Here is an 18,240-nt window from a genome sequence, read left to right as displayed (position 1 = left end):
CGCTAAGATCTAACATGCGAGATATGATCGGTGTGGCGCCTCTGGATTAGGTATTGCGGATGTTCAGGATCATGGGCACTGGGCTTACGGCACATGGCATCCGGAACGTGAGCGAGTCGGCTATTCAGCATCAAGCTCTACGGCGTATCCCGCCGGCCGGGTGTGCCTGTAAAGATCGAAGCCACACGGAAGTTTGCACCTAGCTTGTGCAAGCTTGAGCAAGCATAAGTTCGCATTCTGCGCCTATAATGGTGAAGAGCAACCCTTCGAGCACGAGCAGAGTTGATGTAGATACACGATGAATCCTGTCAATCCCTGCTTGCTCGACATGAATACCTATCATCCAGTTGCACATCGCTGGACGGTTCCGCTGTTTGTACGCCTTGACAAGCCCTTTTCTGAGAACGGTGGTCCCATCGTTCATCAGTTGTTCCCAGACTGTCACAAATCGGAACCCTTGGTCTGTGCTGGAAGGGTTATTTGATTTACTTGCCCATCGAACGAGCCCTTTTCCGTCGGCACTATCGGAGGAACTAAAGGCTGAACACAAGCCACCACGGGCAGTTCCGAATCAATTCACGCACGCCACCATCATGAAGTTGACGCTGCAAACCAGAACCTGCGATGCTACTGCAGCACCTTCCCTAATCTAATGCTTCTAATCCTGGTTTGCTTCCGCTTGGACAAAGATGTTTGGTAATCTTAGTTGCAGTGATCGTCACGCGCCAGTGAAAGCCCACATGCAGGTGCCCACCTCTCACTCTGCGGATTGGGTCCTTCACCTTCCACGTTGCATTCGTCTGCGAAGCCATATTTTCGGCAAGCTCGTTTGCAATGTTTGATAGGGAGGTAGTCATTAACTTGCACAAGTGATCAACACTCTCCCGTCCGATAGGCTTGCCGAGTTTACGAAATCGACATGGGTCATAGACTTACATTAGCCAGATGATCAGCGAATAGAAAAGTCGAGATGACAGCCGGGACATCCTTCCCGGCGGCGTTGGCGTGCTCTGATACGTGCGAAGTTTTCCTTTAAGATCAACGAAACCTTCAATGCTATAACATCAGACCACTAGTTCCTTCTTGCTCCCCTACACACACGCCGACCTCAGACTTTGGTTCGAGGATCATCCTCGACCGAATCATGTCTAACAGAGGGGTCCAGGCAGCAGTCTTGTACAACTCTCGGACGGAGAGTAACTGCGAGAACTGCGATAAATTCGAGAAATGCAAGAACCACGGCAATTGCCGCATGCTTCAGCGTTGTGAAGGGGTTGAGTCTGTTGCCATCCAAACGCCGTTCCGGCGCATAAGCTGTGGCATCCATCGACTCATGAGCCGGGCGCGATTCTCCTTGTCGACAAAATTTATCCTAGGTACCGGCTCTCTGCACACGAGGTTGTCGTACGATGGGCACCAGTGCAGCTCAGTGAGCGTGCGAAGGGCCGACCACAGAAGCGTGTATGCGAGTGATGCATTTTCGGCAAATTGAAACCGGTCTCTCTGCTCGCGTATCCTTGCAAAGCAGTTCTGCGTTTATGTTGCGGATCTTCCTTCATAGAGCTTCAGACATTGCTAATCAAGCTCTCCAATTGGCAAGAGACTGCCTACAGCGCATTTGGTCGAGAACACCTACTACTCCCCGTAAAATCGTCTCAATGCGTGCAATGTCAGCTCAAGGGCGATGCTGGCAAGGTCAGGAGTCGCAGTATGTATAGTCCTACCTATCTCTCGTAGGTAGCTGCCCAGACATGGTTAGCTTCGTTGGCACACGCATCACTAGGCTCACCGCTCGAAGTAGAAGAGTGTAGACGCTTGAGCCCATCGGGCTCAGAAGAAGCGGCTGGCATGATGAATAGTAATGCACGAGTCGGTGCAGATGAAGACGCACGTGAGTTTCACGTGAGGAAGGCCCCACTCCGAGCCTCCGAGACTCCTGCCTCTGACTTCACGGTGTGCATGCTCCAATCGCGGCAGCCATCACCAACGCGTTGCGCGCATCCTTTCCCGACAAACACGCGCCTCCCCTCTTATCGCGATTGCACCTGTCTCTTCTCTGCGTGCTCCCTTGCCTCTTCAGACACTGCATTGCAGGTCAAGCACTCCAGCTGTGGGACACCCAGTCAGTGATAGAGACACTCCGTTCTGTTCCCAAGAAGAAGCAAGCTGACGCCCAGGACCCGTTCCGGTTTCTCACAGGAGTTTTGCAGTGAGCCAGATTGCCAGTATGGCGTCTCGTTCCAGTTCAACTTCGGAAGGCGAAGTTGTCGATACCCAACACAAGGCAAACACTATCAGTCAGCGCGGCGAAACTGCGATTAACGGCTCTAGCAGAGTGTCTGGATATGATGGTGCCTCGGACAGAAACGGTACAGCAGCTCTTGGTAACTCTGCGCATTTGCGACATGGTCTGACCAGCCTAGGATACAAGTATCGCGCTCCAAGTCGCTCGCCTTCTCCGTTCCGTCGGAAACGAACTCGGTCGCCCTCACCATATCGCAACAAGCGCGCGTCCGAACGCTCACCGTCGCCTTTCCGACACGGCCGCAATGATCGAGGACACGATGGTAGCGATTTACGGTCCCAGCATAAACGCAAAGCCTCGCCGCCGCGAGGTAGCCGGCCTGAGAAGCGCCACAACACTGATCGCAGCAGATATGGCGACCATCCGCGGAAGTCTTGCGCAGACGATCTGCGGAACGGACAGTCTCAATCCGGGTTCGTGAAAGCCGCACAGAAACCGACTGAGAGGCCCTACGTCAAGTATGTCTCGTACGCTGAGATCGAGCATCAGACACCTGCTGTGCCACGCTTCAGTGACCATATAGTCGCTGGTAGTGGACCTACGAGGCAGAGTGACAACGGTCCCAGGATTGAACGATCCAGCCAACAGGTGACTCGCGATACGGAGAAGCTCAGCATCCAAGACAACGCAGGAAGACAAGCGCAGCAGACGAAAGATGAGGCGAAGGGCACAACCCAGTCCGACATCACGGTAGCACCCGTTGGAGACAAGGCCCCGACTCCGGAAACGCGCGAAGAGAAACGTCGCAAGTGGGCTGCGATTCGCGCTGCAGCTGAGCAGAAGCCCAAGGAGAATCTCTTGCAACAAGCAGTTCTTACTAACGCCTCTGAGACCACCACTCCTAACATTGGCTCTCCAGCAGCTCTCGATACCACCATGTCACCCTTTCCTTCTCCTCGCGCCGGCGACCTCGATTCAGTACCAGCATCTCCAGATGTCATGATCATCGACAAGCAGGCCCAACATAGTCGTGGAAACAGCCCAGCGGTTGCGAGCCCTTCAGCGGTTGACTATGACCCTACACAAGATATGCTAGACGACCGCAATCGTGCATTTAGGAAGAACACCAGCTCAGACCTGCGATCCGATGCGTATAGCGAAACCGATCCCAGGGCTCTATCCACATTGCCAGCCGAGAAGGTGGTCCCAGTAAAGAAGCAGAAGAAGGACTTTGACATGTTCGATTTCAGTGATGACGAGGATGAAGCTGAGGATGTTGTACAGGAACACGAAGGACCAGCAAAAGGGACCGTGCTGGATGAGAAGCTTCTTGAGAATTGGGATGACCCTGAAGGATACTACAAGATCATCAACAACGAGCTGGTGAACGGTGGTCGCCATCGAATGATCAAGACGCTGGGTCGAGGTGTATTCGCCAATGTCGCACAGGCGGAAGAAGTCACTGCATACAACGACGGACAACAGAGCAGGCTTGTCGCCATCAAGATGATACGTAGGAACGAGCTGATGAGGAAAGCCAGTCAAAAGGAGATGGACTTCCTACAGAAAGTCAATGAAGCAGATCCGCAGGACAAGCGCCACATTGTTCGACTTCTGGGCTCCTTTGACCACAAGGGCCACTTGTGCATCATCTTTGAGCACATGTCCAAGAACTTGCGGGATCTACTCAAGGAAGAGACGAATGGCCATGGACTTGCGTTGCCAGCCGTCAAAACGTACGCGCGACAAATGTTTCTCGGATTGCAACATCTACAGAACTGCCAGGTCATCCATCTGGATTTGAAGCCTGACAATGTGCTGGTATCTGCTGACAAGAAGACCGTCAAGCTGGCTGATTTCGGTACGGCAGTCGACAAACGAGACAATATCGAGCGTACCGAGTATCTGGTTAGTCGATTCTACCGCGCACCTGAGATCATCCTGGGTATGGACATAGGCTATCCTGTCGACATGTGGGCTGTGGGCTGTACCGCGTACGAGCTCTGGACCGGCAAGATCCTGTTCACTGGGCGGTCGAACAACCAAATGGTCAAGGCTTTTATGGACTGCCTTGGATGGCCGAGTGAGAAGCTGCTGAAAAAGGGTCTCGTGAACAACGTTCTCGAGCACTTCGAGCCTGGGCCGCCGTTGAAGTTTATCAGCCGGGAAGTTGATCAGTACAATCAGGTATGTATCAAGACGTCAAGAAGCAAATATGCAAAGACTGATATCAAACAGCTATCTGTGCGCAAGATTGAACAGCAAAAGAAGATCAGTCGAGACATCAAGACCAGAGTTCACGACGCTGCCCGTGGCATCGCTCAAGGCGGTCCCAGTGTTGCTGAACTGAACGACTTCGCCGACCTGCTGAACGGAACTCTACACATGAATGTCGAGAAGCGCATCCAGCCCAAGGAGGCTCTCTCGCACAAATTCTTCGCCAGCAAAAACCTAACTCCCAGGTCAGCCGTTGTCAAGCCGCCAGTCATGAAGCAGGCTACACCTGGTATCCGGAGATGAATGACATATGCTCTAGAACTACTTATACGTGGACCATGCCTTCGTTCACCGCTCAAGACGTTCATTTCATAATGGGCCAGCACACATATACAATCGCAGGGCGTTATGCGGGCACTGCATGCCGCAGCAATGAGGGGCTTTGCCAACATCTTTAGATGGAGGCGATTCACCATAATTTCTAGTCCATATAACATACAGATACTGAATTGCTGCCCAAACGACCCTTTCCTACCATGTGTGCCTGCAGTTCATGTTCTTTATGCAATTTCTGCTGCGTCCTTGCACCTTGTTGGTGTCGGCGTGTTGACCTCCCCTGGATTAAACGTAAATGTCGTTACCCAGACGCCATGAAGGCGCTGTATTCTGAGAGCATATCCAGACACGCGAGTGTCCAAGGAAAGCGGAACTTGGTATGGATCATGGTCTTTGAGATCAGGAGGCGTCATACACAGGAGCCAGTTGCCAAGTTCGCTGCGAGCGAGGATCCGCTTTGCATTTGATATAGATCTCATCTGCGAGCCTGGCGCGACCTACGAGCACCCAACCCCATCCGATGAGCAAACTTACCATGGCGAAAGCCCGACTCGGTCTCACGTTACTCTTGGGCGACCTACGCATCATCAGGAGCCGAAGTTCCAATCTCGTCCGTGGCCGGCAGTTCCGCCTCGTCCGGCGCAAGCTCAACCTCCAAGCGTGGGCCCTGTCCCCAGTGACCGTTGAATGTCCAGTCTTGGTTGAGCCCACGGACGGGAGGCATAGCCAATTGAACGCTGTATCGGTTCTTCGGGTCTTCGGTCCGCCCCAGCAAATCGGTACAAGTGACCTCCCATTTGATCACGATGCGCTTGTTCGCCTCATATCCAAAGTGATTGATATCGATGATCAGCTTGTCGTAAAGTTCCACATCCTTTCTCGCAAAGTTTGTCCATGGTGGGTCCCGCTTCATCCACGTTTCTGGGCGGCCGCGTAAGAGAGGGCAGATCGCGCTGCAAAAGGTGAAGCATGTTGCGACTCGGAGATGGCTACAGATCGTACAGAATGCGCCATTGTTCTCAGCAAGGGCGACTAGTTGGCGGCGGACTTCGATCGTCCAATTGATGAACTCGAGAGTCTCTTTGACCTTGTCGATACGTGCTAGCAGGAGCGCGTCGAGCATACGAGATGACGTTTCGTTTGAAGATGAGTAAAGGTTGAGCCAGGTTAGACGGCTCGATTGCAGCTGTTGTTGCTGATTGAAGTGAGCACCAAAGACGTTATGTGGCATCATTTCGCCTGGCTGGCGTCTGAACGGAGTAATACCTGCGGGGTTGTTTAGCTCAAGACTTAATTACACCATGCCAGCTGATCTTGCACAATGCTTGCTGTCTCATATTCAAGGAATAATGTCGCACGGTAACCGTCCGCGGTTTCATCGATTGGCCGCGATGGTATTGTTGGTATGGAGGTCGTGACAGAGAACGGCGAATAACTTGTAAGTGCAGCCAAATGGCAGATTGAGACACAGTCGGGGGCGAGAGACAAGACAGATAATAATAGCACACAGCGGGTGATGTTCAAGAAATATTGCGATGTGAGATGTTCGATAGTGGTGTAGAAGTGAGTGTACATATCCTTTGCAGAGGCCGCGGGCTCCAGTAGGACAGGGGCTCTTACTTCATCGCAGGGAGGAGCAGCTACATGCTTAGACTTCGCAGTCGCAACCCATAGGATAGAAGCAGCATGTGAATCACAGTGTGTGTCTTACCCACAGTGTCAAGACTCCTTTGTTGTCTCAATTATGTCGGGGACCAGACTTCAAGAGCGCCTACCTATCGATCATACCCTGTGCAGGCTCATCTCCCGCCACCAGGGTCGTGTGAATGGAAGGTCCGCCACCTAAGATCTCCGAGAAAGTGCGGGCGATTCGCGGTCGTTCATCCAGCTCTTCAAGGAAGCGCGTGGTTCGCTCGGCAGACGGTGGTACGACACCAGAATCCACCAGTGTGCTTGTGTCTGACAACGCGTCTTCCTCATCAATCTCCTCCAGGGCGATGCCAAGGTCTCCGCGTTGCTTCTCATTTTCAAAGCTGAAAGAGCGATGTGTCGTCGATTCCATCACTACGCGTTCAAATCGAGGAGCACGATCACCAGTGACGCCAGCCCTTGAAGGGTCCACATCGTTGTGGCTTCGACATACAGCGTCTTTGTGTTTCAAGATACCAGCTTGTTTCCGAACAATCTCATTAGTACGCGTCCATGATGCTCTGGCCTAGATAGAAATGTTGCTATTGCGGCCCTGTGCAGGCGTCTCCAGTAGTAAGGATTGTCAGTTGGCTGCACTCGAGCATCTGTGTCTTGCAGACGGAGACGCTGAGATGGTAGTAGATCAAGATCGGCAGTGCTTGGCTTGTGCAAATGTTGATATTGCGGGCCATAAACTGAAGGACTGCTAGGCCCAACCGGCTCGAAACGTGACTTGTCCGACATGTGGTTTCTATCGCAAACGTGCTCACGCCTGGAGCCGTCGTAGATCGATTGTGATGTTGCCATTGTACGATTGGACGGTTGGTCTATCTCTCAGCTAAACAAGAGGACGTGGGAATCCTGGCAACTCGTATACAAGGACTAACGTGATTGCTCAGAGCAAAGGCATTGTGGCGCACAGCGAAATCTGGAGGATTTTCCAGAGTCGTTCGTAAACGGTGTACCTGCACAATGAAGACGTAGAAACAGCTCGGTATAGGCATCAAGCACCACGTATGTGAGGTTCGCCGCGGTGGCTTGCCCCATATCCACGGATATCGGTCTTCGGCGTTACACTGGCTAGAATCAATAGAGTGCAGCGATTCGTTTGGCACTTTTCACGCCTCGCTCTCTTCAATCCGTCTCCTCATTTCTGCTTTTACTTCCTCGACAGTAAGAGGGACCCTTCGCCCAACCCAGTTTGACTTCTCCTGCTCAGCAAATCCTTGCGTGCTGAGGAAGCCGACGCAAAGGAAGCCAAGCTCTTCCCTGTCTGTATCAAATACTTCCCACCATTGAACTTCCGGCAACTTGATGCCTGTTTCTCTTGCCGCAAGGTATATCGCTGCAGTCGCCAGGCTCGGAGGTCGGTGCGTAAGGTACATAAGTTGAGGGCTTAGCAGTGCGGTGTTGAGATGTGCAATTGCTCGTTTCGCAAGCTCAGAGACGCGTGGATGTGTGAAGACATCGAGCGCTTGCATATATGTGACGCACAGTGCATATGGTAGGTTCGCATGTACCTGGAATCCAAGCTTCTTAAGCACATGTTGCTCGGTCTCGAATAATGCAGCTCGTCGACGCTCGTAGGTGCCCTCAGAGACATAGTGCATCTCCGCGTTGCTTTCATTAGGCTCGGCGCCCATTGGAGGAAGGGGAAACGCATCGAGGTAGGCGTAGACGTTGACAAGACTACGCGCTGACTTTGGGTATGCAGAGAGTTTTGTGGCAAGGTATAGTGAGGAGGCTGAGACTTGCTGTAATACTGTCAGTAAAGGTGTATTCGGACGGAAGAGTGGGCCTACGCCAGCGTCAAACTCAGCCAGACTCCCACCTTCTGTACCAACCCAAAACCTCATGAACACGATGACAGCTTGTGCTATTACTTCCTGTGGCAGCCTAAGTAGCACACCAGCAGCCTGTGTGAGTCGTGCGCCAGCATAGCGAACTGACTCTTCGAGATCTTGCGATATTCCGTCGAGCTGTGACCCGGAGCTCTCCAATTGGGCTACGGATGCCAATGGATTGGCGAGTGGCGAGGGCTGCATAGTGTGCGACGAGGTCCTACGTTTCTGGGTTGGGGACTGGTGTTCGTGTGGTCAAGCGTGGGAATGTTCGTGATGCAGCGAGCCCTGGAGGGCTCGCGTCATGGTATATACCTAGCACGTGCAGCTAATGACTCGCAGTCCCCACAATGGAAGGGGTTCGGTCAGGACGCAGATGTATGTGGACTGTAGAAAAAATCTGTGAGAGGCGGGATCGTAAGATAGGAGGTATATTATATAAATTATATATTTACTGTAAAACACATCAATCCTGATTAGTCGCTTTAGCTCACTTGGGAGAGCGCCAGACTGAAGTTCAGTCGCTAAATCTGGAGGTACTGTGTTCGATCCACAGAAGCGACAAGCTTCAGTGCCCGGTATGCCTGGGATTCTTCTAATTCTCTTTTTGCGGTTTCCTGAAGCCTACACGGTCGACGCATGTCTATAAAAGCGAGTCAACAGTTTGATCCCAGGTGACTGTTCTTATTGTCTGCCATGTGCCATCTGCGCCTACAACATGACATTGCGCACGTTTTTTCGACAGACTTAGTGGAAGATCCCGTTACTTTTGCATTGTGAGAGGAGGTTGGCAGATGCGTCAGTCGTCCCCAACCATCTTCGAATGTCGAAAGTACTTCATGCCCACCCAGGCTATCACCACCCACACCCAGCTCATGACTGCTGTGCACACTATCAGCGCTGGATAATACCCCACAATGGGCAATGACTCGTCGTCCTCCAGCTCCGGTGGTGCATACGGTGTCTCACCGACATCCCAGGCCCAGCTCCATACTCCAAGACACGAGCCCATACCGACAACGAAAACAATCCAGGTCACAACGAGGACGACCCAGCCCCACCATTCTGTCTCGCTGTAATCCCAGTCATCTTCGATTTCGAGGTCAGCGGGCGTTTGAACTATCGTCAAGGAGGTGCGCCGATCAGATCGATTTGACCGCCGGCGCTGAACAGAGGGATCTTGCGCAGATAAGCTGTACAGCGTACTACTGCTTCCAGACATTGGAGGTCGGTAGAACGAAAGAGCTTCGTCTTCGTCTGTCGTCGATGCGTATGGTCCAAATGGGCTGGTGATAGGCGAGGTAAGTAGGCGTGGGTGTTCTGGCGCTTCCTGGCCAGGTGCAGGTGTAGATTGAGACAGTTCGCTTTCGGGCAAAAGCCATCCGCTGTCTGAAGATGAGTTGAGAGGAGCGTTCTCGTAGCTGAAGCGTCGGTGATGTGTATGGTCGTCTTCGAGCGAGATCGTGCTCATGGTCGTGACAATGGTAGGCGGCTTCACTGGGGCTCGGTCCTTGCGCAGCGAGCCACTCCGTTCGCGCATCTTCGCCATTGCTGCCTTCCTCAGCGAGCCTTTTCTCTTTCGTGCCTGCCCATTCTGGCGCAAGGCAGTCGCAAGGGAGGAGCGTTCCTGTACAGCTTCTGTGTCCTCCGTCTGCCCTTCGTCCTCCACCTCCAGCTTCAGCGCAGGCTTTCTGGTGACATCTCTGGACCTTAGAAACGAAAGACTGCCAAGGATGCCGCCCGATTTGCTACGTTTATGTCCAGACTTCGTCTCGTCTGGGCTGCTGGCCTTCACCTTGTCCTGCATGGGTCGTATTGCGTCATCACATGCGTGTCGCTGTGAGCCGTTCCCAAGGTCCATTATGTTCGCGCACACAGGCCACACGGTGCGCCTGTCAAGTCAAAAGTGTCATGTCTCGCGTTCAATCCATCACGAGCAATCAATGCGGGTGTACACAGCAGCGCATTGTTGTCCCAAACGACGTAGATGTCCTTTAGCCCCATCGAGCCCCTGGTGCGGCCTCGGAGGCGGCTAGTCATTGGCGCAGCGGTCCACGCCGAACATGATCCATCTGCATTGGGAAGGCATCCCCCAATTTCCCCTCCGCCTCTCGTCTGGGGTCTGCCGGACTCTCTTATCTGCGAGCTCCCGGACAAATGTGTCGAATGGTCGTCGCTGAACTCTCCGCCCTCACAATCGTCGCATATTGAGCAGCTGCCATGGCTTCGAATGGGATCCCGCTCCCACCGCGGACGCCAACGCCTCCGATGGACGATGCGCCGCAACAGCCCCCCGTTGGCCTTGGATTCGAAGGGGAGCTGTCCGCTGGAGGTCTGGGCTTCGATCCGAATGCGCTCTCTCCAATGTCGGCCACTTTCCCGTCGAAGCAGTTCGCGACTCTGGGCCCCAGCGACTCAGTTTCGCAGCGTGCGACACCGACTTTGTACACGCCAGCGAGCGCAACATTCCCATACACTCCCGCCAGCATAATGAGTGGGACCGACGTCGATGCACCATCCATGAGCGGCACCGAGAATGCGCGCAACCCATTCAACTTCCAGTCCGTCGCCTACCAGCCCGGCCGGCCAAAGCAGAATGTATGAAAGCTTCTTCTCATAACCGACACCTTACTAATGACTGCAGGACATTGGCAGAAGACGAGGACACAAGTACAAGCACAGCAGCGTGTCTCACCAGATCTTCCTCGAGCCAGCACCTCGCGCGCCTCTCCAACTTCCCGCCTCCCTACCGATTCCTACCTTCAAAGAATACCGATCGTCCATGTCAAAGGACCAGAAGCTGCGATTGGCGTGGTGTTTCGGCCATCTGCTTGTTGCAGGGCTTGTACAATGGGGCTCACACGAGTCTCTGGCACTGACCGTGCTGTCTCGTCTCATATTCTATGACGCAATCGGCGCTTTCCTCTGTGTCGCGGTTGATGTTGGGTCAAACTTTGAGGTCTGGAAGCGCTCCAGCATCCGTCATCCGTTCGGGTTCGAGCGACTCGAAGTCATTGCAGGGTTGGGCATGTCCGTTGGCCTACTGTTCATGGGCTTGGATCTCATCTCCCATGGCCTTACTCATGCTCTGGAGAACTCAGGTGGCCACACTGCGCACCACGCAGATACGCACGAGCGTGTGTCCCCCGGCAGCATTGACCTTGCGGCCTTGAGTGGCATCATCTCGACGCTTGTTTCAGCTATCTTGCTGAAGAATCACGCTCGCATTGGCAAGGTCATGAGACTGGGGGCAATCGCGAATTTGCCCTCCGTCCTCAGCAACCCCTCTCATTTCCTCACATTGTCCTGTTCAGCATTGTTACTGCTTCTTCCTCTGCTGAGCATACAGATGTACGTATGGCTGGACCGAACCTTGTCGTTTTCTGTCGCTATCTGCATGGTCGCACTGGGGTGGATTCAGGGCTGGACGCTGGGCAAGATGCTGCTGATGTCCTGCTCGGGCCCAGGAGTTCTCGATGTCATGTACGACATTGAGACGGACCCAGCCGTGACCACAGTCGAAGAAGCAAAGTTTTGGCAGGTGCATTACGGACTCTGCCAAGCAAACTTGAAGGTCAGGGTACGCAATCTCGACGAGATAGGACGTCTGCGCGACCGCATCGGCAGCATGGTACGAAACCGCTTGGGTGCCAGCTATGGTAGTGGTGGACAGAAATGGGAGGTCTCCACCCAGATTACGCTGGAGAAGGACTGAAGGACGTTGTCTGTCAAATTTCAAGCTCTGTCACACTTCAGCAAATATGCAATGAACTCTCCGCGACTTTGGGGCGACTCGACTCAGCAGGCTGCATTTCAGCCCAAATGGGGCAGTGCGACAAAGTCTGACGAACGCTGAACACCCTGCGTCAGGTTTGCCGCTTGATCCATGGCTGGTGGCACTTTCTGCGAGCGCACCTTGCAATATACTTTAACTGTTTGCCAGGCGACATCTCTCTTATCACCTGTTCGCTGCCTCTGTACAGCTGGCAGCCATCACGTCGACACCTGACATGCACCCAACGGCACCCCTGCCGCCACTAGGACGTTAGCGAAACCCTGGAAGCGGGCGGCTGGGAAGGCACCGGCGGGCACACTGACCCTCTCTTTGGCGCTTCACCGCCCAACGCGGCGGTCGCTGGTTGGAGTGTGCAGTTCGATGCACGCTCGGGCACGCTTGACCTGCCTGCAGGTGGCTGTTCATCAATCACGCCCACAGACACTCGCACCCAACCCCTCTCCTGCACGTCCGCCTGCACGCCTGCCTGAGGTCTGCCAGAACCTGTGCTTCGTAGGCTGGCATCGCCTGGGTACGCGATATAATCCTGTCCATCGCCGGGGATGGCCAGAAATCGCGATGAGGCAGGCACTCGATACGCATACGCCGATGACCAATATTCACGAGACGACCGAGAAACCAGACATCATCGCCGCCACCGAAGTCGCGACAACGACGACGACGACTACGCTGCCAAGCGAGAGCGCAGGGAACGTCGCCGCGCAGAGGACGCACGACGAGAGGCAGAAGTCGATCTAAATGACCTCAGAGCGCGCCGAGCCAGCTACCACTCGAGGCCTTCGAGCGATCGATATCGTGAGCAGGACCGTATGGCACACGAGAACAGAGCAGAGAGCGTGAAGACACCGCGCAGCAGTCGTCGAGAGTTGACAGGAGATGGCACGCGCAAGTCGACGAAGAAGAAGAGGGAAGTGATCGAAGTCGATAGGGACGAGGACTATGTGTACAGGCCGAAGGCGAGTGAAGTAAAACGGTCCTCTGGGCGTAAGAGAAGTGATGAAGGGGGTTCCTCAAGTCGGACTGCATACACACCTCGTTCGGGGTCTGGCTCTTCACGTCGAGTTGAAGAACCAAAGCTGGGCAGGTAGGTCCATCCTACGTTATCAGACAGTACGAGAAGCTCACCAAGACCAGGGGCGTCTCTATGCGCGAACCTATCAGCAGATACTTGTCGACAAGGTCTACCCGGCTTCCTAGTGCTGGCAAGCTATCAGCTACCCCTGCTGCCTCACCTGTTGTCAGGTCTTACTCGACTAGAGAACATCCTCCGCGCAGAAATTCTGGAGGCATATTCTCCATCTTCCGACCAGGACCGCGCTCGCCACCTATCAAAGAAGTACAAAGGTAGTTCTGCTCGTGCATTCCAATCGTGGGGCTGTGCTGACTGTGTTAGGGTCGACTGCCTTGTTTGTATGAATGATGACCTTCCTATTGCCAGGACAGCGAGGCTTGCTTGTGGTCATCGCATGTGCCATGCATGTCTCAAGCGCCAATTCACGCTGTCCGTTAAAGACCCTCAGCATATGCCTCCACGATGCTGTACAAAAGAGCATATTCCATTGAAACACGTTGACCGACTTTTTGATGATAAATTTAAGCGGCTTTGGAACCAGAAGTTCGAGGAATACACAGCTACGAAGAATCTCTACTGCCCTGCGAAAGGCTGCGGTGAGTGGATCAAGCCAAGCAAGATCAAGGTCGATATGGCCACTGGAAGAAAATATGCTCGTTGTGGTCGATGCAACACCAAAGTATGTGTTCGTTGTAGTAGCAAGTACCACACCAGACGGGATTGCCCAAAGGACGACGAGACCGCTCGTCTGGTGCAGATGGCCAAAGAAAAGGGCTGGCAGAGGTGCTATAACTGCAAGGCTGTGGTTGAGCTGAAAGAGGGGTGTAACCACATGACTTGGTAAGTGCAGCCCGGCAGACTATCTTAAACTCTACTAATGTTTTGTAGCCGTTGCAGCGCTCAATTCTGCATGGTTTGCGCATTGCCTTGGAAGACGTGCAACTGTCCCTGGTTTGACTACTCGCATGTTCCAGACCAGGGCCGCCTTAACGATATGCGTCTACCGTATAGTAGGCATGACAACGGCGTAGAGGTCATTGAGATCACCGAGGAGCCTTCTGCACCTCTCACCCGCCGGTCTAGCACAAGAACCAGCAACCGGACTCGACACTGTAGCGAACGCGAGCGCCCTCGAGACGGAGCCTTAGCCGCTCACCTACAGTCTCAACGCCACCTACACCCTCCCAATATCGCAGCGTCGAGCCTTAATCGCGGCGATACCGCAAACGTTGAGGCTTATGGCTTTGGCAATACTGGCGGACATCACATGAATGACTCTTACCAGGTTCGCCCACCTCTAATAACCTCTGCTGCCCACCGACCAGTACAGCCTCCTCCTCGCTCATCCTACTTCACAAGCCGCCGTGTGGTACGCGAAGCTTCAGCTCCAGCTCCAATCCCAGTCGCTCGACACGTACTAGCACCAGTAGAAGCGCCTTCGTCCACTATGGCAGGTCTGTCACTTGATGGAACGAAGCGTGGTGCCAACAGAGTGGGAACCTGGCTTAGCCACGTCAAGATCGACCCGGAGGCGACCAACACTCAAGCAGAGGGCGTAGAAGTCGACGATTGGCGATGTGATGGAACCATGATTGGCATCGATTGAATATATATACGTTCGCCAATACTCCTGACTTGTATATCTTGATCGCTTTGCATGTTAGCGAAGGAGTACTTGGACATTGCTGGCGTTTTTTGGATGGAGTCGGCTGTATTTACGGGACTTGGCGTGTGCATGCGATACCCTTCATCTCAATATGTTTTGTTCTACCTTTCAATTTTGAGAAGCATACGAGTACGCAATATCGCCAGAGACATTCTCCAATTGTGCAAGGCGACCTCGGGAGTGATTAGGCGCTTGGAGATCCCGCCGTGCTATGTATGCATGATGTCACAGTGTCCTTGAATGCGCTAGCCCAGCACCGTCATTGAGAGCTTGACCTTTCAGCTTCTACCACTTTTTTTATTCTATCAACCAATTCAACACACATCATGCCTCTCCTACGACCAGCATCTCTCCTGCGCTCAGTAGCTCGCCCTGCTGCTGTCCGGCCAGCTCTCTTCGCGCGCCCCCAAGTCCGCTTCGCTACACAGGACTACGGCTCTGGCGAAGGCAATCCAGTTGGTGAGAAGCCGCAGCAGCAAGGACAAAACCCCAGCGAGAACATTGAGCACCCTGGCCCACCACCACCAAAGATCGCTCGCGGCCAGTCTTCCTCGTCGCCCAACGAGGACTCCGGCTCCTCGTCCAGCAATTCATCTTCGTCATCGAAGCCATCAGAGCAGAGCCAGTCGAACGATGGAGCGTCGAAAACCGGCGGAGGTGACGGTAAGTCAGTCAACGGTGCCCAGCCCAAGATCCTGAACGCAAGACCCCCTGCAACGGAGAGCGAGGAGGTGAGGCAACACAACAAGGAGATGGATCAGAGGGCTGAAAAGTCGCACGAGCAGCTCGGTAGTGAGGAAGCGGAGAAGGACAAGGTTTCCAAGAGCTTCTGGGCCGGTAAGTCATAACTACACGTCGTTGGTGTTGATGCAGCCGGCTAACACACTGCAGGTCAGGGCGGAAGGGACCGTGGACAGTAAGAAGTCACAATGCGTAGACCAAGGGTCTTTGAATGAATGGACGTGTACGATAACACACGACGTGTGCACGAAATGAATCAAACAATGCATCTGCCATGTCTACGCTTGGGGGGCCTCAACGCCCAAGACCGCATGCCCTTATGACCTTCTCAAGAGGACAATTATGTGACACTCAGCCCTGTCCTTCAAGCAACATGCAACACTTTGCCTCGCCCCTTCCATTGTGCTGTTCTAGGCTCAGAGGCCATAGCTCCAGCACGGATCAGAAGTGACGTCAGCAGCTTCCCGCGATCGCCATGCAGATTCTGGAATTGCCATGACAATATGTTGCAGCCCGCAATAAAGCCTGAACCACGGAGCGACAGCGTCACTACTCTTGCGAGCATGTGGGGATTGGTGTCAAGCCGTGGATCGTCACCCTTCGCTCCACTAGCAGTGCGTAAGCAGAGTCTGGCTCGTGAAAGCCATTCCACGATTTGTGCAAGAAAGAACGTGATGTACGTGTCTGTGATAGGACGGTACAGTCTTCCCATTGGCTCTGGGCCCGCAACAGGTGCTGGACCAGGTTTGCGCTAGATGTGACAGGGCGGTGACGTACTGACGCCAGCCATTTTATGCGCTCCCCTCTTTAAAGCCACCCGCGCCTTTCCACCAGCAAGCTCTAACTCCTACCGCTGTCCTTCCTAATAACAGCATCTCCTCATCAACCACCCCATTGCTACTACAGCAGAGGACCGGTTGAACACCTAACATGAAGTTCTCCCTTACTTCCACCCTGGTGGTGGCATTGGCTGCTCAGGCCACAGCAAACAGCTGGTTCGGCAAGTCTGGTGCGTAGAGCGAGGACTTCTTTCTGATACTATCATGTATTAGCTTCACGTGCCTATGCTAACACTGATAAGTAGTGTACGACAAGTGGCACGAGACGGAGCTGGAACGCTGGCTGTCCGACAACAACATCCCTCACCCCAGCCCTTCTGACCGCAAGAACCTTCAGAAGACCGTCGCAGACAACTGGAACGACAAGGTCATCAACCCCTACACATCCTGGGATGCCAAGTCCCTCTCCAACTACCTGACTGCCCGCGGTCAGCAGGCGAAGAAGGGTACTGAGAACGACGCAAAGAGCCTCGCCGAGCAGGTCAAGTCTTACTGGTACGAGACTGAGGACTCTGCCAGCCAGGCGTACGGCAACGTCAAGGACTGGATCTTTGACTCGTAAGCGCAATCCGTAGGCTTTGTTGGTAGCGCATTCTAATCCTCCACAGATGGACCGACTCTCAGTTGAAGTCCTTCGCCGACAAGAACGGCATTCCCGTTCCCCAGCCCCGCCAGCGTGACTCTCTTCTGAAGTCAGTCCGCGAGAACTACCAGTCCGTTGCCGAAAAGGCCTCTGAGACAGCCAACTACCCCGGTGACTGGCTCTATGCTTCGTGGTCTGACTCTGACCTCAAGTCTTGGTTCGACGAGCGCGGCTACAACGTTCCCCAGCCCTCTACCCGTGACTCTTTGATTGCCAGCCTCCGTCGCCAGTCTCGTCTTGCTAGCCAAAATGCTCAGGGCGCTTACGCTCAGGTCTCTTCCTCCGCCGCTGCTGCTCAGCAGAGCCTGAGCGACGCTCTCCTCGACTCTTGGTCCGACTCTCAGATCAAGGAGTGGGCCGACAAGAATGGCGTCAAGGTTCCTCAGGGCTCCAAGCGCAACGAGCTTATTGCTCTCGCGCGCAAGCACCGCGCCCGTCTCTACGGTGACTCTGCCTCCGCGACTGCCGCCTCTGCCTATGGCGCTGCCACCTCCAACGCCAACAGCGCTGCTGCCCAGGCTACTGATGGCTTCGCTTACTACACAAACCTGGTCAAGCAACAATTCGGTATCGCCACTGATGCCGCTGCTGCCTCTGCTAGCTCTGCCTCCAAGATCGCTGCCGCTTCCGCTAGCTCTGCTACCAGCCAGGTGAAGTCTGCTACCGGTGTCGCTGCTAAGGCTGCTTCCTCATCTTCGTCCTCTATCTCCAAATCGGTTGCTTCCGCTTCCGCTGATGCTTCCAAGTCTGCTCAGAGCGCTGCCTCTGCTGCCTCTAAGTCCGCTCAGTCTGGCTACGATGCCGCCGGTGCCTCAGCCAGCTCTGCTAGCGCTAAGGCCTCCAGGGCTTCTTCTGCTGCTAAGGATGAGTTGTAAATATCTCTCCTCGCTACAACTACCTCAGACAAGCATCGTTTGGCCTTGTTGGCTACCAGACGTCTCACGACACGATTACGACTATGGTATTGATAGTTAAAAGCGGATCATCGGGATCATGTAAGATTAGTTTAGCTTTGAAAAACTACTCACTCGACCTCATGTAGGCATTTGAGGCCTCTTTCTTTTACTCCCTATTTCCTCAAACTGGAATGGAGGGTTGGCGTCTACATAGCTTGATTGATTTAGCAAATGGAAAAGTCTATACACATTCCGTCCC

General features: G+C 53.8%; 10 protein-coding genes and 1 non-coding gene across 11 annotated transcripts; 8 read left to right on the top strand and 3 right to left on the bottom strand.

The window, feature by feature from the left end:
• Positions 1–966: 966 nt before the first annotated feature.
• On the top strand, positions 967–1,606 carry M421DRAFT_252873 (uncharacterized protein). The gene has a single exon (XM_033588624.1). The coding sequence runs from the start codon at positions 1,145–1,147 to the stop codon at positions 1,490–1,492; it is 348 nt and encodes a 115-aa protein (XP_033453176.1). The 5' UTR covers positions 967–1,144; the 3' UTR covers positions 1,493–1,606.
• A 621-nt stretch (positions 1,607–2,227) lies between these two features.
• M421DRAFT_1502 (kinase-like protein) lies at positions 2,228–4,765 on the top strand (the record flags this gene model as incomplete). Its single annotated transcript, XM_033587566.1, has 2 exons — positions 2,228–4,432; positions 4,484–4,765. The coding sequence occupies 2 exons, from the start codon at positions 2,228–2,230 to the stop codon at positions 4,763–4,765; spliced, it is 2,487 nt and encodes an 828-aa protein (XP_033453175.1).
• Positions 4,766–4,881: 116 nt separating this feature from the next.
• M421DRAFT_252866 (uncharacterized protein) lies at positions 4,882–5,320 on the top strand. Its single transcript, XM_033588623.1, has one exon. The coding sequence runs from the start codon at positions 4,999–5,001 to the stop codon at positions 5,263–5,265; it is 267 nt and encodes an 88-aa protein (XP_033453174.1). The 5' UTR covers positions 4,882–4,998; the 3' UTR covers positions 5,266–5,320.
• On the bottom strand, positions 5,138–6,312 carry M421DRAFT_252863 (uncharacterized protein). Its single transcript, XM_033588622.1, has one exon. The coding sequence runs from the start codon at positions 6,030–6,032 to the stop codon at positions 5,376–5,378; it is 657 nt and encodes a 218-aa protein (XP_033453173.1). The 5' UTR covers positions 6,033–6,312; the 3' UTR covers positions 5,138–5,375.
• A 1,293-nt stretch (positions 6,313–7,605) lies between these two features.
• Positions 7,606–8,532, bottom strand: M421DRAFT_53242 (uncharacterized protein; the record flags this gene model as incomplete). The annotated part of the gene is made up of 3 exons (XM_033595093.1): positions 7,606–8,043; positions 8,089–8,241; positions 8,290–8,532. The coding sequence occupies 3 exons, from the start codon at positions 8,530–8,532 to the stop codon at positions 7,606–7,608; spliced, it is 834 nt and encodes a 277-aa protein (XP_033453172.1).
• A 229-nt stretch (positions 8,533–8,761) lies between these two features.
• M421DRAFT_252762 (uncharacterized protein) lies at positions 8,762–10,401 on the bottom strand. Its single transcript, XM_033588619.1, has one exon. The coding sequence runs from the start codon at positions 10,187–10,189 to the stop codon at positions 9,128–9,130; it is 1,062 nt and encodes a 353-aa protein (XP_033453171.1). The 5' UTR covers positions 10,190–10,401; the 3' UTR covers positions 8,762–9,127.
• M421DRAFT_t15 lies at positions 8,808–8,892 on the top strand. Its single transcript has one exon. It is a non-coding gene; the product is annotated as a tRNA-Phe (tRNA).
• A 147-nt stretch (positions 10,402–10,548) lies between the features above and the next one.
• Positions 10,549–12,043, top strand: M421DRAFT_53538 (cation efflux family protein family; the record flags this gene model as incomplete). The annotated part of the gene is made up of 2 exons (XM_033595127.1): positions 10,549–10,926; positions 10,973–12,043. 2 exons carry the CDS (start codon positions 10,549–10,551, stop codon positions 12,041–12,043), a joined length of 1,449 nt encoding a protein of 482 aa, XP_033453170.1.
• Positions 12,044–13,214: 1,171 nt separating this feature from the next.
• On the top strand, positions 13,215–14,995 carry M421DRAFT_252815 (uncharacterized protein). The gene is made up of 3 exons (XM_033588621.1): positions 13,215–13,468; positions 13,518–14,036; positions 14,085–14,995. The coding sequence occupies exons 1-3, from the start codon at positions 13,269–13,271 to the stop codon at positions 14,800–14,802; spliced, it is 1,437 nt and encodes a 478-aa protein (XP_033453169.1). The 5' UTR covers positions 13,215–13,268; the 3' UTR covers positions 14,803–14,995.
• M421DRAFT_252775 (uncharacterized protein) lies at positions 14,996–15,943 on the top strand. Its single transcript, XM_033588620.1, has one exon. It carries the CDS (start codon positions 15,189–15,191, stop codon positions 15,708–15,710), a length of 522 nt encoding a protein of 173 aa, XP_033453168.1. The 5' UTR covers positions 14,996–15,188; the 3' UTR covers positions 15,711–15,943.
• Positions 15,944–16,409: 466 nt separating this feature from the next.
• On the top strand, positions 16,410–18,231 carry M421DRAFT_416517 (uncharacterized protein). The gene is made up of 3 exons (XM_033591104.1): positions 16,410–16,612; positions 16,688–17,000; positions 17,051–18,231. The coding sequence occupies exons 1-3, from the start codon at positions 16,534–16,536 to the stop codon at positions 17,958–17,960; spliced, it is 1,302 nt and encodes a 433-aa protein (XP_033453167.1). The 5' UTR covers positions 16,410–16,533; the 3' UTR covers positions 17,961–18,231.
• The last annotated feature ends 9 nt before the right edge of the window (positions 18,232–18,240 follow it).

Source organism: Didymella exigua (genome assembly GCF_010094145.1).
Source record: "Didymella exigua CBS 183.55 unplaced genomic scaffold M421scaffold_3, whole genome shotgun sequence".
Taxonomy (NCBI): Eukaryota; Fungi; Ascomycota; class Dothideomycetes; order Pleosporales; family Didymellaceae; genus Didymella; species Didymella exigua.
The sequence above is the reverse complement of the archived record's forward strand: the minus strand, read 5'-3'. Positions and strand labels throughout refer to the sequence as shown.